We start from the raw sequence: 24,986 nt of genomic DNA, 5'->3' as shown, positions 1-24,986 counted from the left end.
GCGGCGGAAGGGGCGGGGCCCCGCGGCGCGGCGCGGCGGGCGCTCGCGGCCATGGCGGCGCGGCGCGGCGCGCTGATCGCGCTGGAGGGCGTGGACCGGGCCGGCAAGAGCACGCAGGGCCGCCGGCTGGTGGAGGCGCTGCGGGAGGCCGGGCACCGCGCCGACCTCCTCCGCTTCCCGGGTACGGTGAGCCCTGGGGAGGGAGCGGGGATTAACGGGATCTGGCGGAGCATCCCAGCTCTGGGCTTGACCCCCCAGCCCTGAGGGATAGACCGCTCCCACCCCTGACAGATGGAGCTTGTTCCTCTCCCGGACAGACCGACAGACTCATCCTGGATGGAGCGACCTTCTCCCCCCAGCCTGTCACAGATCCCCTGCTCCTTATGGACTGACCTTCTCCCACCTGTGACAAATAAAACATCCCCCCTCACCCTGGACAGACCTCTCCCACCTGTGACAGACAGACAGACTCCCACTCTGGGTGGACTGACCTTATCCCACCCATCACAGACAAACAGACCCTGCCCTGGTCAGACCAACCTCCCACCGTGACAGACAGACCCCCCAGACAGATGGACACCCCTCTGGGAAGAGCAGTTTGGGGCAGCTTTTGCATCTTCTGTCTTTCCTACAGACAGAACCACAGAGATTGGGCAGCTGATCAGCTCCTACCTGGGGAGGGAGAAGAACCTGGAGGACCACACCATTCACCTGCTCTTCTCTGCCAACCGCTGGGAACACGTGTAAAGATGATGTTTGTTCAGTTCTCAAAGTAAAATGTGTGCTGTTGAATCCTTTGGGGTTTGAGTTTGCACTGGGTGCAGGAAGTACCATAAGTACAAGAATGTGGTCCTGTTTAGACAGGAAAACAGGCTGGAAATGGTGTTTTAAGGACTCTTGCAGCTTTGGATTTAATCACAGAATGATTTGGGTTGGAAGGAAACTTAAAGCCCATCCAGTTCCACCCCTCTGCCATGGCAGGAACATCTTCCACTAGCCCAGGTTACTCACAGCCCTTTCCAACCTGGCCTTGGACACATCTAGGGGTAGGGCAGCCACAGCTTCTCTGGGCACCCTGTGCCACGTCTGACCACCCTCACAGGGAAGGATTTCTTCCCAATATCCCACCCAACCCTGCCCTTGTAATCTTAGCTCAGATCCCACAGTTTGTTTTCTTTTTAATCATTGGTGCCATATTTCCAACTCCTGTGCTGTACTGGATTTAGAATCTGGGGAGCTGAGATTGAACCAGCTTAGACTGTGAATTTACTCTCTTCTCTGAAGATGCCTTGCTTTGCCCTGTGAGTGCCCAAATTTTCCCTGTAGCCAAAGGCTACGTTTGGCCATAACTGCTTTAGTCACAGAGTCTGTGTGTGGATGTGGGGAAATGAGTGTTGGCTGTAGTTTTTACCTAGAAATACACATTTCAAAATGTTCTCATTTTACAGAAAAGCTTTGCTGGCTCTGCTGTAGTGGCAGTGCTAATTAAGCTGGGAGAGCAGAAGGCAGGTAAGTGAGCTCTAAGAACTGTCATGAATAAAGTTGGCAGAGAGTATCACAAAATATACTGCACCACCTAAAAAGGAAAGAGGACTAAGCTGTCCATGTCAATAAAGTTCATTTGTGATCTTGCCTGTAAGCCCTGGAGCTGCCTAGAGCAGTGGCCAGTGCTTGGCAGCCTGAGTTTGGGTGTAACTAAAGGGTATTTGGTCAATGCCTGGTGGAGAACACAAAGAGCTCTTCACCTGCCATCTGCATCACAGCTGCCCCTGCCAGAGATCTCCCTTAATGATGACATACTTGGAGTTTTATATTAATTTATTTTATTTCTGTCACTATAAAGGAGTGCAACTTTATTATTTTATCTCCCACGTGCTTTCAGGCCGATGATAAAGGAGAAACTCCATCAAGGGATCACGGTCGTGGTTGACAGATACGCCTTCTCTGGAGTGGCCTTCACTAGTGCCAAAGGGGTGAGTGAGATCTGCAGCAGCCCCTGCCCCTCTCTGCTTCTGGGAAATGAGGGATTGAAGTTTCAGGTCAGATATTAACATGGGTCTACTGTTCCTCTGAACAAGCAGAGAAACTTTATTTGGTGACTTTTTGTAAATTTGGACAGACTGCTGGACTGTAGGCTGACCTGTGTGACTCTGGAGAATGATTCTGGGAGTTTATTAAAAAAGATCTTGCTTATTCTAATATTGTCAGTTCAACAAAACAAATCTATGTGGATTAGTTTTCTAAAATACCTACCTCTTATCACTTCTGTTTACAATGTTTAAAGGTTTGTTTTAAAAATATAATAGAAAATTTTGCCTAGTCTAAAGTCTGTGGCCCAACTCTGGCCACATTCAGATTTTGACTAAGAAAAAGGAAATGTTTGCCATCGAAGCCTTCTCAGGCTATTCAGTTGTGGCCAGATTGAAATTTGACTGACAAGGAGAAAAATTATTAACCCAGATATTTCTGAACTAAAGATGAAAACAAGTCATTTTGATTAGCTGATTTAGCTTGCAAAAGCTAAAAGCTTTTCCTTTGAGATAAACATGAAGAATCTTATCTGGAGAAGATTCTCCTAAGTTATCATTGAAAGGAAAACTCCTCAACAGTATTAAACACTAAAATTGGTAGAACATATCAGCAATTATAATTCTCACCACATTAAAGTCATTGAAAGGTGCATGTTTTGTTCCTGTTATAATTTCTGAAAAACAAAGAAAGGGGGAGAAAGGAGAGATAGAAATATGTGTGTTCTTAATTGAAACAGTTTTAAGTTAAATGGTTTCTTGTTTTTTGAATAAAAAAAAGAAAGGGGAGTAAGGAATAAAGGTAATGTGTATGTTCTTAATTGAAATGGTTTTAAGTTAAATTGTTTCTTGTTTTTTAAAAAATTAATGATTTTGAACTAAATGGGTTTTGTTTAATGTTGGGTTCTAACGTTATAGTTCCTAAGCATTGAGCCTGTAACATGTCAAGCTGAAAATTATGATGTTAACAGCTTTTCTAAATAAAACACCACAACTCCAATGATATATCAAGTACATCAATAACTTGGAATACTTAGATTATTAAATTCAATAACAAAACCCAAAAACTGGAAAATTGCATCTGTTGTGTCTGGGCTGAAATTTCTGGGTAGGTGAGTATTGGGAAGGAGCCTCCATGGGCTCAGAGAGATCTGCATTGCAGCTGTGTAGTGTTTGTGTTTGGGAGCAGCTTTCTCTTGGACTGAGCAAGTTTTGGAGTGGTAATGGCTGTGTGGAGGCTCAGAATGTGCCTTGGTAGAGCTCAGATGGGATCTGCAGAAGAGGCATGAAAAGCTTTCACTCTCTCCAACCTAAATAGGCACAAGAGGTGCTGAACAACACCTGACAAAACCTGACTCACCCCCAAATGACCAGGACTGAATTCCCACATGTTAAGCTGGGGTATCACCTTTTCAGTTTGTAGCCTGTGCTGACTGTTTTGGGTTGCAATTCCTGCTGTCCTTGGCTGTTCCTTTCCCACCTCACTCTCCAACCTGCTGCTTTCCTGTCTTTGTGTCTCTCACCTCAAACTCAGTTGTCTTTGCCTGGGACAGAACTTCTGCCTGGACTGGTGCAAACAGCCTGATGTGGGACTCCCAAAGCCAGACCTGATCCTGTTCCTTCAGTTAAGCCCAGAAGCAGCAGCAGAACGAGGGAACTTTGGACATGAACGTTATGAGACCAGCTCCTTCCAAGAGAAAGTTCTTCAGTCCTTCTTCTGCCTAATGGAGGACAAGACCCTAAACTGGAAGGTAAGGAGTTAACTCTAATGGGCTGGTCATGGACTGGGGTGGGGTTTCTAGTGAGAGCTCCCAAATTTTGTCTGTCACATCCCTGTGCTGTCCCTTCCACTTCTGCTCAGCAGGACATTTTGGGGACCAGCCAAGGGCACTATGAGATGTGGCAGAAGGGCACTTCCCTGTTCAGGAGAGCCTGGTCAGCTCTTTGTGCACCTGGGATGAATCCCTAGCTTACCTGCCTCTGTCACACACCCCAGAGACTGCCAGCAAACAACATGCAGCAGCATTTTCTTCTGTTTCCCTTCACCCACTCTCACACATCTACTTCTTAAATATCTATTCCTACATACATTGATTTCTCCCAAATCTACTCCAGAAACTGCAGAGAGGAGAGTTATCTATCCTGTATTTTTATTGTCTTGGAAACAGACAGTGGATGCTTCAAAGAGCATTGAAGACTTGCACAGAGAAATCAAGTCCATTGCAGAGAAAACTATGCAGGAAGTTCAGAATAAACCTTTGGAAGAACTCTGGAAATGAAACTTCATACGGGTTTAAAAGAATAAGAGAAAAGTCAAGAATAAGGGAAAGGTCACTTCTTGGATCTTCTGTATTTGGATGACTATGACATCCTAGCAGCTACAATTTAGATCCTGTTTATTCTTTTGGGTCCAACATGCTGCTGATGTTTTTTTTTTATTATCTGCTCCTTCCCTTCCATCCTGCATAGTTGCTTCTGCAACTATTTTTAAAACGAGTATGCAATAAGTGTGTATCAAATTCCTTGTCAAAACCTCCCTCTCCCAAACAAGAGCTCCTGTTCCAGCTGCAGTCCTGGAGTGCAGATGTGGGTGTGGAGCCCAGGGCCAGCCCTGGACACGGACACAGAGACAGTTCTTGCACAGTTCTTTTAGGGAATTGCCATGTTTCTGATCATTCTTCCTCTCTAGTAAATGCATCCCCCCATGCTCAAACCAGTTTGTAGAGGACTTGCTAAATAAACTATTCTTTTAAGCATTTTTTTTTCCAGTATGATTAATTTTATCTTCTAGAAGGATACGTGGGAGGTAAAAGTGCTGCAGTTCAGGCACTAAATCCAAGGAAAGCTGTTTGCTGGAGCTGTGGAAAAACGGGAGAGGTAAATTCAAGCCTCCTCCCTAGCTGTGCAGTGCTGGACAGCTGTGAGCAGGTAAGAGCCTGAAATAGATGGATGAGCTCATAGCAAAGCCAGTTTGGAGGACAAATGGCACATAAATTATTTTAGACTGGCCAAGATGAGAGGAATAGTCACTTGTGGCTCCTGCACACACCCCGGTGCAGTTTGAAATCAGACCAGCTATGAATCACCTAAATCACCAGAACAAACTGGAATGTTAATTATTTGCAAGGGACACTGAGAAATGGGCATGGCTAGGAGAGTTCAGGTCTCTGCTGGATGTTTAACTCACCTTCCAATAGGATGGATTGCTTTAATCTACACAGACTAAGTACTCTCTAACTCAGAAAGAGGCAGATGGAACTGATGCACGAGCAGGGAGAGGAAGCTAAGTATTTAAAGCAGAATTGTTACTACAAGCATCAGCTGCAATGGCAAAATGCTGCCTTCCCTCCACAGCTGCCCAGCACTTAGCAGCTTGACTGTCCTGGTGAAGGAGTTGAGCCCCTGCAATGCTGAAAGTAACACTGGGATAACAAAACACACTGAAAAGCCAGAAATACCTGTTAAAGATCTAAGCTGAGCTTACCTGTTATTGGGGTTGTGTCAACACTGAGGTAAAATCTTGTCTGGCAGAGCTGTCCTTAAACATAAAACCATGAACATGAAATAAACAGTAGAATCATAGACTGATTTGGGTTGCAAAGGAATCTTAGGGATGATCATCTTTTTCCATGGGTAGGGAACCTTCCATTAGACCAGACTGCTTTCAAGCCCTCTCCAACCTGGCCTTGGACACTTCCAGAGCTGGGGCAGCCACAGCTGCTTTGAGCAACCTGTGCCCAGGGCCTTCTCACCCTCTGAGTAAAGAATTCCTTCCCAGTATTCCATCTAACCCTGCCCTCTGGCAGTGGGAAGCCATTCCCCCTTGTTCTGTCCCTCCAGTCCTCCAGCTCTCCTGGAGCCCTTCTAGAGCCCACCACCGCCTTCAACGTGTGCAAGGACATCAGGACAGGCAAAGATTTTAGATCTGTTTATTCAGATAGAAATTGAAAGCAGATGAATGGAGCACAGCCCCACTTCCTCTGCTGCCTCTTCCCCTGACTACAAGAGAGAAGAGGAGAAGCAGGCAGAAAGCAGCAAATAATAATTTAGTGACAGAAGCATTGTGGTTCCCAGTTCAAACCTCTGCTTTCAGGTATCACAGGGACAGTTAGAGCATCAGTAGGTCAGTCAAGGGGGAAACAGGCCATTTCTAGCCTGGTGGCACCACCCTTGGGCACACCACCATCATATCTGACAGGTTCCAAACCTGAATGCACAAACCAAAGCCTTGTAAACAGGGTTGCAGTGTGCAGCACGCACCAAGGAAACTACGGCAGCGACTTCCCTTGCAGTGTGCACGGACACAGCTCTCCTCCATGGGGTACCTTTCTGTGGAGAAGGACCCTAGGCAGAGCTACCATCTCAAAGTAGCTAAAAATTTCCAGGATATTTGGACCTTCTCGAGGCATTCTGCCCTTCTTGGGATGGTTACCTGACAGGGCTTTCTCCAGGTTAGCTCCTACAGCACCTCTGGGCACAGTCCGCAGGGAGGGGAGCTGGCAGAGGCAAGGTACTGACACAGAAATCTACTCGACCTTCAGGAACCTCTTCTGCTTTGGAAAGGGAACGTCTGACAGTAGTAGCTGGAGGACGTGCTGACCAAGCCACCCAGGGGCACCTCAAGAGGTTTTACAGCTTGGGTTTTTGGCAGGACAACATCACTCCCATTCGCCATGCCAGCACACAGGGACAGGCAAAAGCCTGGAACATGCCTGGCAGATCTCTGGTGCTCTGTTTCAGCTCTCCCAGGGTCTCTCTTCAGGCTCTCTTTTTTTTTCAGGGCTGTGGAATTCAGTTTTCTGTTCAAAGCAGCTTTCCTGAAGGTACTTGCTGTAGAGACTATTCCATTGTAGAAGCACATGGTTTGACTCACTGAGCAACACGTGCATCTTCTATTCTTCCATTCCTTCTGTTAAAACTGGGATTGAGATGCTCCCCAGCAGCACAGCACTGCTCCACACTTCACTTATGGAATTCCCAGTCACTTAGAAGTTCCCTCAATTGCCTTTCCACAGTGTGTGAACAGGAGAGGTAGTGCTGAGTGTCTTGCAGAGCATGAACAGGAGCTGTACTGTAGGGATCTGCACTCCAGAGGCTTCACAGCTGTCTGTGGGATGTGGCTGCTGTTCCCTGGCATTGTGAGCTGCAGTCCAGGTTGGCCAGTGAGAAGGGAAGCTGCTAAAGGCATTAACTGGACGTTTCTCCTGCTAAATGACAGGTGGGCTCTACTTAAGCTTCAGAGGGGAGTCCCCATGGAAGGATTCAGTGCTCTAATGATTTCCGTGCCTCCCCCGGAAGGCCCAGCTGACCTGCTGATGTAACAGATAGGCTTTGAACTCCTAAGCACCACTGCATCCACTTCCAGCAACTGTTTGCTGCTGAGAAATTCCAGCTGCAGCCAGTAAGGCTGTAAGACCCTCTGGGTTCTTCATCCCACTGCAGACACTGCACGGAATGCCAGGATGGACGGGAGGCAGGGATGGCAGCAAGCGCCTATGAAAACCGGTAGCCCCAGGCTCTCGAAGGAGCTTCCCTCCCCCCTTCTCCCCACACATACACAAATTTGCAGAGTCAGTTTCCTATTTGTTTTCAAAGGGACAGGATTTCAAAGTCTTCATCTTCCGAGTCAAAGAACCTTTCCAATCTGTCGGCATCAGAGGAGTCTGGAAGAGAAGAAGAAAGCGCAGCCTCAGTGGGATGCTGGTACTGTCAGCGAGAATTAGCAGCTGGAGGGCACCAGAGTTTGAGTGCCAAGTGCCTACAAGTTCCAAAACTCAGTGACTAACCCAAGTGAGGGCTCTGAGCAGGGTAAGAACATGTCAGTGGTATGGAAAATGCACTGGAGAGAATTACATGGAGCACAGAGAAGCATGTCATCTTTCACAAATCCAAACACATTTCTGCTGCCACTTTTGTACACCCTTTCTGTGCTCCAGTTCTGCATTAGCAGGAGACTGTTCTGCCTCAAGAGGCTCAAAATGTGCCCAGATCTGGACTAATATCCATGAAGATTTCTGTCCCAATTAAAAGACACATTTACCACTATGTATTAGAGAATAGTTTCTACTATGGTTGTTTTTGGTGCAACTGTAAGGGAATGTACTTACAACATACACTCTCCTAAAAGCAATTAATACAGTTCACTTTGTGAGGAAAAGTAATGTTAGTAGATCCCACCTCTCCACCTTTCCAACTGTATGGTGGAAAAGGAGCTCACACTTGAAGGGGAAGGAAGCAACTTTAGCACAGGGAGAAGTAAAGGAGAAACCTTTACTAGTTCAGGCTGGACAGTTTCAGAATCCAAGAATGGCTTGAGTTGAAGGGGACCCTAAAGGTCATCCAGTCCTGCCCCCCTGCCATGGGCAGGGACACCTTCCACTATCCCAGGTTGCTCCAAGCCCTGTCCAACCTGGCCTGGAACACTTCCAGGGATGGGACAGCCACAGCTTCTCGGGGCAACTGTGCCAGGGCCTGCCCTCCCTCACAGGAATATTCCCTCCAATATCCCTGCCCTCTGGCAATGGGAAGCCATGCCCACTTGTCCTGTCCCTGTGTGCCCTCTCCAGCTTTCTTAGAACCCCTTTAGGCTCTGAAAGGGGCTCAAAGTTCAATTAGTCCTTCTAGTGAGAGACAGAGCTAACAAAAATGGAATGGTCTTGGCAGATGGGAGAGGCTCTACAAGCCAGGGAAGAGGGAGAAGGACAAGTAGTCCATTACAAAAACATTTTTAAGAGTAGGAAAGACAATATTAGAGACAATTTAAGACAGGCAATTGACAGTTTAAAGGGAATTGAGCACGCTTAACAGCAAAGGACAGTGTGATAATGAAAGCTTTTGAGGGAGGTGGGCAGGGAGAAAGGGAGAGACACCAGAAGTGCAGGGTGCAGGTTGCCAGGAGGCCACCCAATGCCTGGTGACAGGGGAGGCCTGCCCAGCCAATGGCTTTATCTCCTGCAATGTTTGCTCATGTTACTAATGTGATAAGCAGAGGCTGACAGGCAAGATTAGTGCCCAGCACTTGTCTTTTTTCCCACTGGTAGTGGTACATGCCAGAAAGGAGTGTCTTGTGCTGCAACTAAGTTTGACCAGCCCTGTCTTGGAGCATTTTCCCTACAAACTCAGTTTTCAGCCTCTTCACTGGACACTTTTGATTCCTCCATGCATCCCTTCAGAAACCACAGTCACACTGCCATGACTGCCTGTGAGCTTGTTTGTTCTTCTGCTCAGTCACCATGACCATTCTCAGATTATTTTAAAAAACATCCTGACACACTGTGGGATCTGCAAACCTCTAGCTGAAAGCCAAAGAACTACACCAATTGACCTGAGAACTCCAGGTTAAATTCCAAATAGAGCAGGAACATACTAGAAGTTATCAAGTGACTCCACATGATTTCCAGAAACCCAAAGGGACCAGCTCACCCTGCATGGCCTCACCTGGTGTGAGATTCAGAACATCAGGGTTGGAGAAGTGTGAGGGCTGGCGTTCCACCAGCTCAAACATGGGCAGTGCTCCTCTGACCAGGGACAGCTGTGGAGACAGAGCAGAGCCATGAGAACCAACAGCTCTGCACTGCTGGTGCACTTCAGGGGTAGTAATGATCTCTTGGGACTTCACTGGAGCTGGAAAAATGTTCTTCAAAGCTTTTGAATCACATCATCAGGATTTCAGAGCTATGCTCCTTTTAGTAGTTTAATAAACTATTTTAATAAGCTTAAATGGGGTCATGCTGCAGAGAACATGGTCTCTGCAGTGGTTTGGAAACAAAACAATATCTGATATTCCTTTTCCAGGGACAGAGAATCAGAGACTCATTAAAGTTGGAAAATAAATCCAAGATCTTTGAGTCCAACCATTCCCCCAGTACTGCCAATATCACCACTAAACCATGTCCCCAGGTGCCACATCCACATGCCATTTGAACACTTCCTGGGATGGGGACCCCACCGCCTCCCTGGGCAGCCTGTTCCAATGTCTGACCAGATCTATAAACACAAACCTTTTTGATTTGCTGGCACCAGTCATTAAAGTCTGCCTCTGTGTTGCAGAAAAAGCCCTGAAAAAAAAGAAGAAAAATACTTCATCCTTCTTTATTTTAGATTGGTAATTTCAGACTTAAGGCCCTGTATCTACACTAAGTAACATGATCAGGACTGGAAGCAATTACAAATCCTGACAGCCTTGCTTTAAAAACGTGCCTCACACTGCCCTGTTAAACTGAACACTCCACAAAGCCTTGATGTGACCAGGCTATCCAAGTGCTGGAATCATCAATCTTTTCTTTACTGCAGGAGGAACAAAGGAAACAAAGGGCAGGCATCTCGGGTTGAACAGCAAACAAGCCATGGTGCATCATCATATGGATTCAGGAATGGATTCAGACCTGCCCATCAAATGGCTGGAATCAAAGCCCAAGCTAAACCTGAGAGAATGACACTGCTCCATGAGGAATGGTGTTAACTGAGTAGCCAGCCCATCAGCACTGGCTGTGCCAGCTCCCTGTGGAGCAGGGGGACCCCAGCAGTGGCCCAGGGCAGTGGGGAACAGGAGGACAGGACACACCACGGCGATGGAGGGGTCGAGCTCGGCGATGCTCATCCTGCACGGAGGGTGCTGGCAGTGGAAGCTCTCGTCGGGGAGGCAGCCGCTCTCGCCGGGCTCCACTGCCGGCTGCGTGGTGTGCGGGTCCAGGTAAATGAGCTCCTCACCTGGGCACAGAGGCAAGGACACATCAACAGGGACAACCCTGCCACAAGCTGACAAGTGCTGAAACAGCAGCAGAGCCAGCTCTCATAACCACCCAGAGGAATCCACATTCCAGGGACATCTTGCTTTCAGCCTCTTCCCCAAATGCTTCTCAGCCAAGCACAGCTGCACTGTGACACCCTGGGACTGAGGCACAGGCACCACCTGGGTATTGTTCCTGCTCAAACAAACCCCAGAAATCTAAAGCACAAATAAGCTGAGGTCTCTGGCAGAGAGGAAACCAGAGGGAAGAGGAGAGTAATAGGAGTTTGTAGGGTTTGAGGGACACCTAAAGAACAGTTAAATCCAGCCAAGCTGCAGAGGGAGGTCAGCTCTAAATGCAGGAAGCAGGCTCTATGCACTCCACACACGAGATTTAGTGTGATTCAGTGGAAGTTTATGGCCACTGTTCAAATCTACATCAGTCAGGTGAGAAGTTCAGCCCACAGCAGCCTTCCACACTCTCCAGGAAAGGAGAGCCCTGCAGCATGCACCACAGGCTAAGCAGGAGAGCTGAGCCACCCCACAAGCATTTTTTAGCTGGGGGGAGATTCTTTGGACAGTCTTTGCAGTCCTCTGGGCACTCACCTACATAGCCAATGAAGTAGTGAGCACTGTTTGGCTTCCCTCCAATCACTCCCAGGGACTGGGGCATCATGAAGCAGTGCTGGAAAAGCAACACAGAAAACACACAGCTGACAGACAGTGAAACAGCAGGTGGGAACAAAGGCAAACATCCAAAAATGCAGTGGGAAAGATGGACAGGGACATGGAAAATCAGCAACTCTAGCAGCAAAACCAGCCATTTCTTGAGAAAATTTCCATCAGGCTGAAAAACAGGGCTTTCTAGGAACATGGAAGCAGCTCAAAAACACTTTTAACTGCTGACAGGAGTAGACAGGTGGACCAAATGGAAGAAGCTGCACTACTCCAGGACTTGGTATGGGCAAATCCTGGCTCTGCTGCAATCATTGGCAAGATCCCTGGAGCTGTCATCAGGTTGCAACAGTGCTCTCAGGAGGGAACAGTCATTCAGGAAACAGTTTAAGTTCCTTATCCACCTGGAGCAGCCAAGCATGATCTACTGAGTTAAGGGAAATAACCCCCTATAAATCTGAATCTGGAGTCTCTTACCCAAGCTCAGGGCTTGCTAGCTTTGTGCTCCCTGTCTTGTGCACACCTGAAATTCTGAAGCTTCTCAATACTCCAACCTGCAACCACCTGACAGCTCTTAGCCTCAGTCTGCAGCACAAACTTCAGCATCTGAGCCAGGGGAAGTGTGCAACACTGCATTAACTAACACCCAGGTTTCCACCAAGCAGGGTAGAGTTGTGCTGAACAAAGGCTTCAGCAGCTTGGTATCACCTGCACACAAAGAGGGGCTGAAATTTAAGCTGTGAAATAAGATCCTCAAAAGAAAAAAAAACAACAAAACAACCCAACCCCTCAAGCCTCCCATTTTCCTGACTACAGCTTGCAAGAACTTACCCTGACCTCTGACAAGGATTGTCTCTAAACACATTTTTCTTTTGCAATGACTTCTGAGTAATTACTTAATTCACAAGAGGATCCTTAAGTGTCACCCCAGCAGCAATTCAGCTCCAGATTCCCTACCTTTAGTGTTTCAATATAGGCTTCATTGATCTCTGTGAGCCCGAGGCGGAGAGGTATCAGCAGCACCAGTGGTTTCCATGGGGTGAGCCTCTCTCTGAGCCCCACATCCTCTGGGCACCCATTATAGAGCACATCTGACTCCAGGGCAGGGCATGCTGCAGCTCCAGCACATGGCATGTTGGACTGGCACAGCCTCCCTGTGGAAAGGGAACAGCAGCACAGAGCATCAGGACTCTGTTTCCAGACCTTGAGTCATCCCTCTGATCAACAACTGCTCTTTAGCAAAAGCCTACAGCACTTAAACCCAAGAAGAGCTTGAAGAGGTGTGTGCAGGGCTCAGCCTCAGCTGAGCTCACACCAAGCCACAGCACCTTGCACTCACAGCTACCAACTGCTGGGCAGTGAAAACGCAAATTCTTACAGAAAGGTGAGCAAACACCTGTACCAACAAAGCTGGATGAGCTGATCAGCAGGTGAGACAATTGTCCTGAATTCACAAAGCTTGTAGGCAGAAGGAGGAAAGCTCTGGAGTGTCCAACTCTGGAGGAGTTCACAGAGGATATGAACAAACTGAGTGAGGACAGCATCATTATGATTTAACACAGAAAATACTCACCTGTAATTCAGTGCTGTAGCAAGATTCAAACATGGTATCTGCCTAAAGTAGTCACAAAAACCTTTATAAATTTTGCTGCGGATCTTTCACAAGCTACTTGACAGACCTAAAGCAGTATGGTCATTAAACTCTGCAATTTCAGCATGAGCTCTGCCTCTAAGATATGGGGCAGCAGAACTCCTCAGGGCATGCACATGACATAAGCACTCTGCATCCTCATCCTAAAGGCTTGCCAAACACACAGCCAGGCTGTAATGCACACAGGTTATGTAAATTCTGATCCAGAAACAACTCCAAGCCTACCTGTCTCACTGGCCAATTTAATTACTTGCTGGGTATTTGAAAAAAACAAAACAAAACAAAACAAAAAAAACAACCCAACCCAAACCCCAAAGAAACCCACAGCATGATTAAAGAATCATGAAGCCAAGGCAGTTGAACAGAATGCCAGAGGCCCATTTAATTTATTCCCAGCCTAAATGGAATACCAAGACACTGTAGCAGGTAGGGCATGATGTAAACAAACACCTTAACCACCAGCCATTTGCCATTTCAGCTGGGTATTTGTTCACTACTGAGAGCTTCAAACCCAGCTGAATGAGGACAATATTACACCCAAATCTAGAAGAAATAGGACTTTGATCTAAATCCCCTTGCAGTTCCTCAAGAAGGGAGAAGGGGTATGTGTGCATCTGATGCACAGACATAGCTACCAGAGGTTCTGAGGAAACTCAAACTCATGATTTGTAGTGATTTCTCCTGTTAAAGCAGGTTTTTTGTTGCAGTAGCCTGCCTGTCCAGATGATCTGAAATCAGCTGCCAAGCCAGGGCTGTTGCTGAATGGGATGTCACTGCAGGTTTTCTCATCAGGCAAAGCACGTGGCAACCCTGCACTGTGTATGAACATATTTACCTGCAGTTTAAGCAGCAGAGAGCTTGGCACAGGCTAAATTCACATTGCTATCTGGCAAGCTTTGCAGTTCTGTGGTGCCACAGCAGAGCAGAACCTGCCTAAAGCTTCCCAGCTGGATCCAAAGCATTTACTGCAAATGTATTCCAACAGATCTGACACGACACCTCTCCTGCTGCAGCTGCTGCTGGCAGGTACTGGCTTTAACTGTCTTGGATTCTCACCACCTTTGTGATGCACAGGATTCTCCTCCACCTCAGGCCCAGCTGAGATGCCCTTTCTCATGAACACTGACACAGAAGGGATAAAGATTAATGTTTCTTCACTGCTATAAGAAAAGGCATTTCCTGTGAACCTTTGGCTGAACCCTGTCAATGGCTGAATTAACAGATGTGTCAAACAACATTGCTTTTATCCACAATGTTTCAGCCACAAGGTATCAAACACACACCTACAGCCATGTAATACATCAGAGCCACTCACACAGTGACTTTCAGACCATGGAGAGGTACTTTATGATCCATATTTGAGGAAAACAAGCACACACCCCCCCCTCCATGACAAGTTGTATGGACATGTCACATGAAGCAGCATCAGTGCTGAACAGGCAGTGCCACACAGACAGAGCTGCAGCACACCTGAGCCTCACTGCCAGCGTGCTTCAGCTCTAGAAGTGATATTTGCAGGCTGAAGATGAAAGACAATCCATTTTGTTTTAAATTTGGCCTTTGTTTAAGCCAAGGGTATCAACACATACCTTCACCTAAGGTTAGACACACACTTCTTAGTCAGATCCAACTGAGACTACCTGACAAGAGATGTGACTTTATAAAGTGACTGTCCTGCACTCCAGGCAAAAATTGCCTGGCTATTGATCTTGGCCTTGTGCCAGCCAAACCAGCCTAAATGGTGCCTGCCACCATCTCACCTGTAATCCTACACCAGCTGTTTCAGACACTGCCCTGGCAGAAAGACTGCAAGGTTTGTGCTGGGTGGGCTCATTGCCTCAGGAATTAGCCTGAAGCAAGCCATGGGAAGGCTGCTGAGGCCAGGACCATGCAGGATTGCAGCAACCAGCAGTGCAGGTGCTCAGCTTTGTAGCTTTGGTTACTGCAGCCAGACCAGGCAGGCTCAAGATGGGCAACAAGAGCTGCTCAGCCTCCAGAGCCAGCCTGTTGGCAGGATGCACCAAAAAACAAACAAAAAAAGAAGAAACCACCAGTGAATATTCCTTAAAATAATAAGAATGGTGGATTCCCTTCTTATCCTCTCCCAATGCCAATTTTGGTCTTTTCTTCTTCAGATCTGTTCTGGCTTTCTTACTCTGTCCAACAGCAGAACCCTCCCTAGCAGTTATGTGAGAGAGGAACCAGCCATTTACTGCTTGCTCCTTGTGGCCATAAACAAGTCTGACACTGCCTACCAAGCAGCTCTCACATGTTTTCTGAAGGTCAGCAAACCTCTCCAGATCCAGAGGCATCATCAGATGAAATGAAAGTCAAACAAGGCCCTTCCCTGCCCTAGAACAGCAATTCTCACCTAGTTTTAGCACACCTGGACACAGCTTTCACAGACCATGAGTGTTGGAAGGGACCTTAAAGCCCATCCAGTTCCACCCCCTGCCATGGGCAAGGACACCTTCCACTATCCCAGACTGCTCCAATCCCCATCCAGCCTGACCTTGGACACTTCCAGGGATGGGGCAACCACAGCTTCTCTGGGTAACCTGTGCCAGGGCCTCACCTCCCTCACAGGGAACAATTTCTCAAAGACAGAACAGGTACTCCCTGCTTGTGCTCTCCAGCTTTTTTCTGGGCTCTTGCTGCCCAGGATTCTACATTCTACCTCCATGTGACACTTACGGATTTCTTCCATCACCACTGTGTTGTCCATGGCTATGTGTACTGCCAGGGAACTCCACGTATCAAAAGTTGCAAGTTTTCTAGAGGAAAATGAAAAACAAGTAAGTAATGAAGGATTAATACAACTACAAGGCAAAGATGGTGGAGAACCTGGATTAGGAAAGTCTGGTGTTGTCAATTATGCTGTGAAATGTGCTTTGACCTGGGGAAGCTGCTGTTAGGCAATTCCAGCCTATTCCAGGGAGCTGCCTGCTCATCTACTGACATGAGGGGAGAATGGTAGGAGGAAGGAGGGTGTTACTAAAGGCAGCTCATACTCCAAAGCTGACAGAACCCTGTTAGCTCAGAGGTACCAACCAGCCCCAGAGCCTGAGTGAAAGGAGAAGAGGAAACGGGCAGCACTTACTTGAGCACCTGTGCGACCGTGTTTGGTCCGTACCACTGACCTATGGATTTCCCTTCCCCAACTCCCATCTGGGCTGCAGCACAAAAACACAGAATAATACAGTCAGTAATTTCACCCACACTGAATCCCTTCCTAATCAGGCTTGTATTTCATAGGGAAGACTTCTCACTTGGAAACTTTATTGTATCAGCAGTATTTGCTGTTTCATGGGGGTGAGAAGCATATCCTGGAGGACTGCAGAGCAAATTCTTTCACCAAAATGCAGCAGCACAGAAGTTCAAAGGGCAGTGTTGCCTCAGAAGAAGCTTTACCCAGTGTTTGATCACTAGACCACTCTTATGACCTGAGTTCTGTTCTTGAACAGGCTGCTTCTCTGATTTTTCAGGGGAGTTTGTATCCTTCCTTGGCCCATTTGCTACATCTGAGCATTTATTTCTTCTTACCTATCTGGTGAATGGAGTAGTAGCTGTCTTTTTTGTCAATGAAGGCATTAAGAACGTTGAAGTAATTATCCATCTGCCTCTTCCCTTTTATCCACCTCCAGTCTAGGACAAACAAGGGATAGTTGAAATAAACATGGTACTTATTAGCAACCAGAGGCTGCAAGCTGCAATTCTCTTCCTGTGTATTGACCAACTCAATTTTCTCACTGTCATATTATTACTAAGCATCTGAGGCATTCCCAGCAGTAAAGGGCTAAGTTTAAAATAACAGAAAACATTCTTACAGCTGGGATAAAGTACCATCACCCATAGGAATGCAAATAAACAAACACAAAATCAGAAATTACAAATATCCCTGAAGAGTTCCAAGTAGACTATTCTCTCAACAGCCTTGAACTTGAGAAGAGTGAAGAAAATGTTATAGAACCCTCAGCAATTCCCAGCTGTGTCCTTGTTATCCCTGTTCTTCCAAGTGCTGCACTCATGGCAGCACGTGGCTCTGGAAGTCAGTGTGGGTTGTGTTACCTCTTCCCAAATGCCTGCAGACCAAGGCCTGAGCAAAGATCATCTGGCCACAGCGCAGCATGCAGCCCCAGCCTGTGTCAGAGGTGGGACCAGTTCCTCCTGGAAACAAAGATGGAAAAATAAACAGGGAATGAATGGGAAATAGTGCCAAGTGGGAGAAGAATGAATGGGCAGCAGGTTCACCAAGAAATGAGGCAGGGAATGAGGACTAGCTTAGCTCACACTCCCAAAACTGAGAACCAAAAATGTGGTTATCGATGAGTAACTTAGCGGCATCCCTTAAAAACAAATAAACAAACTCCTCTAGCACTAACTGAAAGGGAAAAAATTCCAAGGGAAATCCAGACAACCCAAGAGAGAGCTGAATTTCTCAGGAGAACAACAGCCCTTGAGCCTGGCTGCAGAGCCTCAGCTCAATTCAGACACATTTCTACACAAAGGTGTTTATTAAAGATGACTCTTGTAATCCTCATCTTGAGAAGGCAACTCATCATGCAGAACAAACCAGTCCCAGGGAATTCCTGTCTCAGAAGTGGCTACAAATAATATGTCAAAGTGAACAATGTAGTCAGGCCAAAAAAAAAGGCACAAGCCCAAAAAACCCCTACCCAAGCAGTGAAAAAAATCCACATCCCACATATGGCTGGAGAAAGCTGGATATCAGCTCATGCTGGAAAGTCTAAGACAAAGGACACAGGGCTGAAAGCACTTCCCTGACAGACCTTCCAAAGGAAACTGCTGCCCTTCCACTGCAGCTCTGGCTGTTACTACAAATAATATAGATCAAATGTTGAGTGTGATCACAGGAAGTAATCTGTGCCTGGGCACAGCTTCTGCAAGTCTTTGTAATGCTGCTTTCTTCCTTTGGTCCTAAACAGGGAGAAAAATCACCTGGAGGACTATTTAATCAGCTTCTCAATAGTCACCAGTTGTCTTCTATAACTTCACCAGTAATTCATAACACAGACAAATTCCAAAAGTGATAATGCTTTACAAAATTAGCATTAGACAGTTCCCAAATCCTTACAATAATTAAGTGGGCTAGCACAGAGGGAAGGGATGAACAGTAACAGGGATGACTGGGGAAAAAAAAATACTGAGAAAGGTTTACTGTATATGACATGCAAATCATATCTATGGTGTAAATGGGAAATGACTCAGAAAATGGGGTCTGTCTTCACTCCACAGCCTTTAGTGACTCACAAGGAAACCGAAATTGTGTCTGTGAGCCAGTTAAATATGTGCTAACCCTTTGTTCTCTAACATATGTTTAACTATGATGCAGAAATGTGAATTTAAAGGGATTAAACTGCATCAAAGATGTCTCAGAGCTTGTGAGGCAGAGGCTTCCCAGCAGGGAAAGAACAGCACAAGCCAGAAGGACCAGTTAGGAAGAAGTCTCTTTTCCAAACCTGAGCCATGTTCCTTTCCCACTGAGTGCTGGGGGTGACAGTGACAGAAGGGGGACATGTGTAGGCCTTGGAGCCCCATTTCCCTGCTCTTAGATCTCCTCTGATACACCTTGCACCCAGCACACAAACACAAACCCCAGAAGGGGCCATGCAGAATCTCTTAAGGAAGCAAGACATCCTCCTTCAAGCTCACAGGGAAATACTCCTCTATCACTACAGCTCCTGTGTGAAACAGACACTTCAGGCACTTAACTCCCCCTAGACAAACAAAACCCTCAAGCAGAGCCTGGAGCAGATGCACAAAGGCAGCAATTCCTGCATCATTTTCTAGGTTTCATCATTTTAATCCACTTCAAGCCCAAGACCATAATTCAGTAATATTTCACACTAGATTGATGTAGAATGTGATGAAGTAAAAAATCCTCCCATGTTGCCTAAAACAAGAGCACACTTCCCAAACTCCTCCTTGTGTCCTTTTAAAAACCACTGCTATCCCTCCTACCCAAGGGGATGAGGAATTCTCATTATCAGATTAACCAAATGTCTGTCTAACCAATTAGATGAAGCACACTCTTATAAATGGAAATGATGGCATGTTTGTGGGGATTGTTTATTAGAGTACCTACCAATAGCAGGGAAGTTCTTTCTGTAGGTGAACCAAAGCCGAGAGGTCACATCCAACAGGATCTCTTCTTTCTCTGAAAAGTGTTCAGCACAGAAAGGCACACACATGAGAGGGACACCAAACAGCTAAACCCACCTCCCACTCACCCTCCCAAAGGAATTCTGCTCCTCACAGTCTGCAAGTCCAGAGAGGCAGAGCCTGGCTGAGGAACAGGGCAGTACTGCTGTGCACAAAGCACTTCCTTTCCCCCCAAAAAAAACAGCTGCAATCAACCCAAAAACACTATGGCCACAAGCAAATTATGAAGCAGCAAACCATCCTTCTACCCCCTGCCTCCATGACATATCCCAACAACTTCCATATGGTAATTTTCTGCACACAGATATTCCAGAGTCCACAGAAATGGCCAGACAGAAGCATGGCAGCTAAAACCCAAGTGCAACACTAGTAAGGTCCTCTGGAGCCTTAAAACATTGCACTGTGCACACAAAATACCTGTAAAAACACTGTATTTCCTGCCCAGGATCCAAACAGGCTCTTTGGTCTCAGGGAAGTCTTCATACTCAAACCTGAGGGTGTCGTAGGTAAGAGTAGCTAGAAAGAGAAAAGAGCAATCACAGACCTTTGACAGCTTTTCCTTTTGTTTTTAAAACCAGACAAAGCTACAGAATCAGAGCTGCTGTGGCCCAGTGATTCCCACCCACCCCCAAAGCCCCTGGGCTGGCTGGAAATGGTCCCAGTGCCCTGCACCCATCAGCTCTGGGAGGCACAGAGGGGACCCAGCCCTGGCTCACTCCTGGCTGCCTCACAGACAGAAAAGCAGCAGGATTTCCAGGTTAGTCCAGCTCCAGCTTCTGCCTGGGGCAGAAAACATCTAAAACTTCACCTGGCAGCTACACCATGTCCCAGAACAGGCACCATCCTGCACATCATCAGCTATAGCATTGATGCTGATGGTCTCTTTTCCAAAATCCTCTTGCAGAGAACATAAATTTTGAGGGAAGAATATACAAAACTCAGATCACCTTAAGGAGGAAACTAAACCTTGCTCAGTCCTTCCTCAAGAGGCACCAAACCCAGCAGAAGCCTTTACAGGTGTCACCCCACAACGTGAGGAACACAGAGCTGTGCAGATGCACTCGTGCAAAGGTGACAGGCAAAACTTTTGTCTCTTTTACTGGCTCCCTTCACAGCATGGCATCCATCAGTGCCTAAAAATCCATCCCCTTCCAGGATCAAGCTCAGGTTGCCCTTGGATCAAGGCAGCTTAAGCTATTGTGCACAGGGTACAAACAAGAGGGAGGAAAAAATCAGGAGTTAGATGAGCTGTGCTCCACTAGATCTGTGTTTGGAAACATAGACTTTAAAGTAGCCTGAGGATTCTGGAAAAGATCCACATGATTTTACAGGTGTCAATTCTGTAACAAATCACCTCTAAAATTTAAAGCACAGCTAAGACAGACTGTTCTGTGACTTAAAGTAATGATTGAAAACATCTCTCACAGCAAATGCAATAAAATCTATGGTAATGTGATGTGAATTTAAAGCAGGACAAAGGAGTACATGGCCACAAGCCCCTGTCAGCCCCATTCTTTGCAAAAGCCAGCCCTCTCCATGGGGCATACCTTGCTTCTCCAGAGTAGCCTGCTGCTACATAAGACACCTTGACCTCCTGAAGTAATCCAGGTTCCCTGACCTGGAATTTCAATTCCAAATGTCCAAAAAAACACTTGAGCAGATACCATTACTAAGACCAACTACTGTTTAAGCAGGAAGCCCAGCAATAGAGATGACAACAGGCTCTTAAATCAAATTCTCAATCAGATTCTGCCTTAATTTCAGCCCACAAGATTTAAAGCACTTCTTTAAAACTGTTCCAGGTACCTTTAGGATTGCACAGGCCACACGTTCCCATTGCTACCTCATGATGTGACTCCTCAGCAAGCTAAGCAAAACAATTCTGCTTGCACAGAAATGTCCCAACTAATTACTGCAGTCTTCTCCTCTAACAAGCTTTAGCAGGCAGATGAAGGATTTCTTTCCCATCTACTGCCAAAATTTGTAAAGGTAAAGATTTGAAAAGGTAACTGACATGATCTTAACATAAAAACTGAAGTTCTCAGGAAGGTTTTAAAGCTCCAAGGAATATTCTGTGGTTTATTTTGTCAGTTCCTAAGCCTGCCATGTATCCAATTCCCTGTCAGGAGTCTCAAAAATAGCTTGAAGGAAATGAGTGAAACAAGGATGCTCCACAGGAACATCAAGCTATCCACAATCCCTCCTTGTCCTTCCCAGCAACATTCCCTGACCTGCTCAAATATCACAGTCTCTGCAGCAGCACAGTTTGCAGGGCAAAGACAGGATTTGCAACTGGACTCTTCACAGCAAGGATCAGCAGCTGGAAAGGGGCTGCTGGAGTCTCTCCCCTTCCACCAGAGCTCTGGGAGGAAGGGGTCAGCAGACAGAGGGGATCTCCAGCAGGACCAGCCACGTGCTCAGGGAATACAGCACACGTGTCATGACACTGCACACTGGGGAGGAGAGTCCCAGGCTTGCAGCCTTTCAGCTGGATGCCCAACATCTGGCTCTGTACAAGGCCCTGTGTGTCCAGCTGTGCATCCCAAAGAGGTGGTCAGACATTCATGTTGGGATTTGGGGAGAAAACAGTTGAAAAGGCACAACCACTAAATGCAGGAGTTAAGATTTTTCCTTCACAGGGAAGAAAATTCAAGAGGTTGCTCCCAGTTAGAATCAAGGACATTCTAATGGGATCAGTAAACTCCCCACAAGGCTTGAGGTCACTGGGTGTTTCCTTTACAAGCCTCCACCTTCATATGCTCCAGCACTTTTCCAAAGTCCATCTATTGTGCTATTGCCCAGATGGGCTAAATACCAACCAGAGGGACCCAAACAGTTCCAGCAGGGTACAAAGAACATCACAGGCTGCACAGGAGCCTTTCTCTGCTTCTTACAGCCAGCGATGAAGAAGTGAAATACATCTGGAAATTCACCAAGCAGAAATCCTGTTTGAAGCTGCTCCCCTCAGAGCTGCAGAAGCTGGGTGAGCTCAGCACATTTCTCAGGCAGTGCTCCAAAACTTCACCTTCAGAAAGCCCTCGGTCTATTTTAATTACCGACCTCTGAGCATCCAGGACAGTGGAGCAGCAGTTTCTGCAGAGAGGGATGTGCAGGATCAAACACAGCAGCTCAGCTTCACAGGGTTTTATAGTTAAAAAGCATTGTCAGCCCTGCAGAGCTCACCCTGAGAAAGGCAGCTTTGCTTTCCAGGAGCCTTGCACACACTGGGGATGAGGGGGGCTGGCAGGATCACTGCCCCATGGCACACCTTCCATGGGATCTGCAGAACACCTCATCCCAGGAAGCCTCAGCAGGAAAGGCAAAGCTTTGTACACACAGAATCCCAGAATGGTTTGGGCTGGAAGGAGCCTTAAAGCTCAGCTCATTCCACCCCCTACCATGGACAGGGACACCTTCCAATAGACCAGGTGGCTCTAAGGCCCATCCAACCCAGCCTGGAACAATTCCAGGGATGGGGCAGCCACAGCTTCTCTGGGCAACTGTGCCAGGGCCTCCCCAGCCTCACAGGGAAAAATTTCTTCCCAATGTCCCATCTAACCCTGCCTCTGGCAGTGGGAAGCCATTCCCCCTTGTGCTGCCACTCCAGGCCCTTGTCCCAAGTCCCTCTCCAGCTCTCCTGGAGCTCCTTTGGGCACTGGAAGGCGCTCTCAGGTCTCCCCAGACCCTTCTCCAGGCTGAACACCCCCAGCTTTCCCAGCCTTTCCTCACAGGAGACATGCTCCATCTGGACACAAGAACAACTCTCTAAATACACAAAATTAGGGTAGAAGATGAAATTTTCCCTCCTCTCATACTCTTAACCAGCACCCCGAAACATTAGAGATAGAAACATTATTCCAGCTTGTAGCAAACACACCCAGAGGCACAGCTGCTGAGTGCTGCTGTCAGTTTGCAAACGTGCTGGAGGCCAGACCTGTGACAGCTCGTGATGGATGCTAACTTCATCTCCCACACCACAACCAAAGCCACTTGTTGAGAAACAACAAGTGAAGGCTTGGGTGACTCAAACAGAAACATGGCAGGTGATTTTCCCTTGGTCAGTCTGCCTGCTGAAGAACTTCTCACACAAAATAACAAAGCTGAGCTTTGGAGAGTGGCACTGAAGGAAAACTTTGCCAAACCTCCCTTCCCAGACTGGTCCTGGGGCTTCTCCATTCTCTGAAAAGGAGATCCAGATCTCACATCTCCCACTAAGGCTACCACAAAAGGCTCAGAAATGAGGTGGATGATCTCACCTTTACCTGATACAGGTACCTCACCCAAGGCAAAAGAGGAGCACAATTGGATGTGGAACATTTCAAAGACAGTCGAGAAGGTAAATTCACCACTCTGGTAAAACGCATTGCTGGAAAATACCAAACAACTCAAATCCTTATTTCTGCCCTTTGCAGAAGAAAGATTAAATATTTTCTTTCCCTTAAGCTCTTTCAAACAAGCCAAATCCTGATTATTCAAGCACCAACGAGGAGTTAAGAGACAGACATCGAGGAAAGTTAGGCTACTGAAGTGTGGTGCCTCTTGAAGGCTTGGAGCAAACAGTTCCAAGATTTTTCCAAGTTTTGCTGTCAGCTCCCCACCTCGGGAGCAGGGCTGGACATGAAGGGGCTAGAGCCCAGAGATCCTCCTCCTCTCACGGAGGAGATCCAGCCCCACCACCCAGCACAGCAAAGTTTTCCTTCCCTCGCAGGGCTCAAGCACATCTCGGGATCGGGGGGTGCGAGTTCACCCAGCGCTCCCCAGGTGTGACCCTGGATCCCGGGACGCTCTCAGCCGCTCCACCGCGACAACAGCGGCGGCACGACGGCCAAAACAAGTCAGGGCAGCCCTGAGGAGGGACCGGAGCTGCGCATCCCCGGCACAGCCGGGCTCGGCGATGCGGAGGAGGAGCCCACGGTGCACAGGGAAGCGTTTGTTATTATGAACAGCGCCCATCGCTGCGGAGGGGGTGGCAGCCGCTACTACGCTAAGGCTGGAGGTAAGCGGGTCCCAACACAAATGCTAAACTTTTTACTTTTACCCCGCACGAAACCAAAATCTCTACCACAAGCAGCTTTGCCAGAGCCCTCTGTGAGGGTAATGAGTGGCTGGGTCGCCTTCTCACCCCCCGAAAGTCACCTTCTTACCTCCGAGCTGCCTCCTCGCCCCTCAGCCCTCACGGGGAGCGGGGCACAGCCACAGCAGCCCTGTCACCGCCCCGCGCTCCGGTCCCCCCCGGGCAGAGCTCCGAGCTTTCGAGGAACGGCGGCAGCAGCGGGGCTGGGAGGGCAGGAGGGACTCGCCCACCGCGGCGGTCACGCGGCCACCACCTTCCCCTCTGCCCCACCGTGGGGCGGCCGGGCCCCGGCGGGCCGCGGCTCCCAGGCCGTACCCAGGGCGGAAAGCGGCGCATTCCCGGCCGCCCGTCGGGGAGGCCGCGCCGGGGAGCCGCGGGCCCCGAGCGGCGGCCGGGCTGGGCCGGGCTGGGGAGCTCCGAGGGGAAGAAGCGCGGACACCGCGCCGCGGGCAGGGCCCGCCCGGGACCCACCTGCGTCCATGGCGGCCCCGCCGAGCTGCGGCCGCCGCCGACACTCACGCCCGGCGCGGCCCTGCGCGGCAGCTGGCGCGACGCGCCGCTCCCGGCCAATGAGAGCGCGGCTCGCCGCAGGGCTCCGCGCCGATTGGCTGTTGGGAGTTCGTCACAGCTCGGGGCGCCGAGCCGCTG

The 24,986-nt window shown here is 48.0% G+C and overlaps 2 protein-coding genes across 5 annotated transcripts; one reads left to right on the top strand and one right to left on the bottom strand.

Moving 5' to 3' along the window:
* The first annotated feature begins 16 nt into the window (after window positions 1-16).
* DTYMK (deoxythymidylate kinase) lies at window positions 17-8,084 on the top strand. 3 transcript variants are annotated; one of them, XM_056498347.1, is made up of 5 exons: window positions 17-181; window positions 635-743; window positions 1,883-1,973; window positions 3,581-3,778; window positions 7,246-8,084. In XM_056498347.1, the coding sequence occupies exons 1-5, from the start codon at window positions 52-54 to the stop codon at window positions 7,258-7,260; spliced, it is 543 nt and encodes a 180-aa protein (XP_056354322.1). In that variant the 5' UTR covers window positions 17-51; the 3' UTR covers window positions 7,261-8,084. The 3 variants fall into 3 exon arrangements, with proteins under 3 accessions (XP_056354322.1, XP_056354321.1, XP_056354320.1); XM_056498346.1 differs by lacking the exon at window positions 7,246-8,084 and adding an exon at window positions 3,892-4,189; XM_056498345.1 differs by lacking the exon at window positions 7,246-8,084 and adding an exon at window positions 4,196-4,783 and having other exon boundaries at window positions 18-181.
* Window positions 5,941-24,903, bottom strand: ATG4B (autophagy related 4B cysteine peptidase). 2 transcript variants are annotated; one of them, XM_056498338.1, is made up of 14 exons: window positions 24,810-24,882; window positions 19,682-19,780; window positions 19,188-19,259; window positions 17,150-17,248; window positions 16,625-16,726; window positions 16,182-16,254; window positions 15,776-15,855; window positions 12,388-12,584; window positions 11,362-11,440; window positions 10,591-10,736; window positions 10,028-10,084; window positions 9,465-9,558; window positions 7,585-7,690; window positions 5,941-7,339 (listed from the first exon to the last, which is right to left on the bottom strand). In XM_056498338.1, the coding sequence occupies exons 1-13, from the start codon at window positions 24,817-24,819 to the stop codon at window positions 7,617-7,619; spliced, it is 1,182 nt and encodes a 393-aa protein (XP_056354313.1). In that variant the 5' UTR covers window positions 24,820-24,882; the 3' UTR covers window positions 5,941-7,339; window positions 7,585-7,616. The 2 variants fall into 2 exon arrangements, with proteins under 2 accessions (XP_056354313.1, XP_056354314.1); XM_056498339.1 differs by having other exon boundaries at window positions 5,941-7,690; window positions 24,810-24,903.
* Window positions 24,904-24,986: the final 83 nt, after the last annotated feature.

This window comes from Oenanthe melanoleuca, chromosome 9, assembly GCF_029582105.1.
Source record: "Oenanthe melanoleuca isolate GR-GAL-2019-014 chromosome 9, OMel1.0, whole genome shotgun sequence".
NCBI lineage: Eukaryota > Metazoa > Chordata > Aves > Passeriformes > Muscicapidae > Oenanthe > Oenanthe melanoleuca.
The sequence above is the reverse complement of the archived record's forward strand: the minus strand, read 5'-3'. Positions and strand labels throughout refer to the sequence as shown.

What these genes read in the sequence shown, in the direction of transcription:
- DTYMK (XM_056498345.1), top strand. Translation starts at nt 52, where the DNA reads ATGGCGGCGCGGCGCGGCGCGCTGATCGCGCTGGAGGGCGTGGACCGG. An exon ending in GCCAACCGCTGGGAACACGT is followed by an intron (nt 744 to 1,882) that starts GTAAAGATGATG and finishes ACGTGCTTTCAG; the next exon opens with GCCGATGATAAAGGAGAAAC. An exon ending in CCTTCACTAGTGCCAAAGGG is followed by an intron (nt 1,974 to 3,580) that starts GTGAGTGAGATC and finishes TGCCTGGGACAG; the next exon opens with AACTTCTGCCTGGACTGGTG.
- ATG4B (XM_056498339.1), bottom strand. An exon ending in GAAATACAGTGTTTTTACAG is followed by an intron (nt 19,260 to 19,681) that starts GTATTTTGTGTG and finishes AACACTTTTCAG; the next exon opens with AGAAAGAAGAGATCCTGTTG. An exon ending in TCGACCCCTCCATCGCCGTG is followed by an intron (nt 10,085 to 10,590) that starts GTGTGTCCTGTC and finishes CTTTTTTTTCAG; the next exon opens with GGCTTTTTCTGCAACACAGA.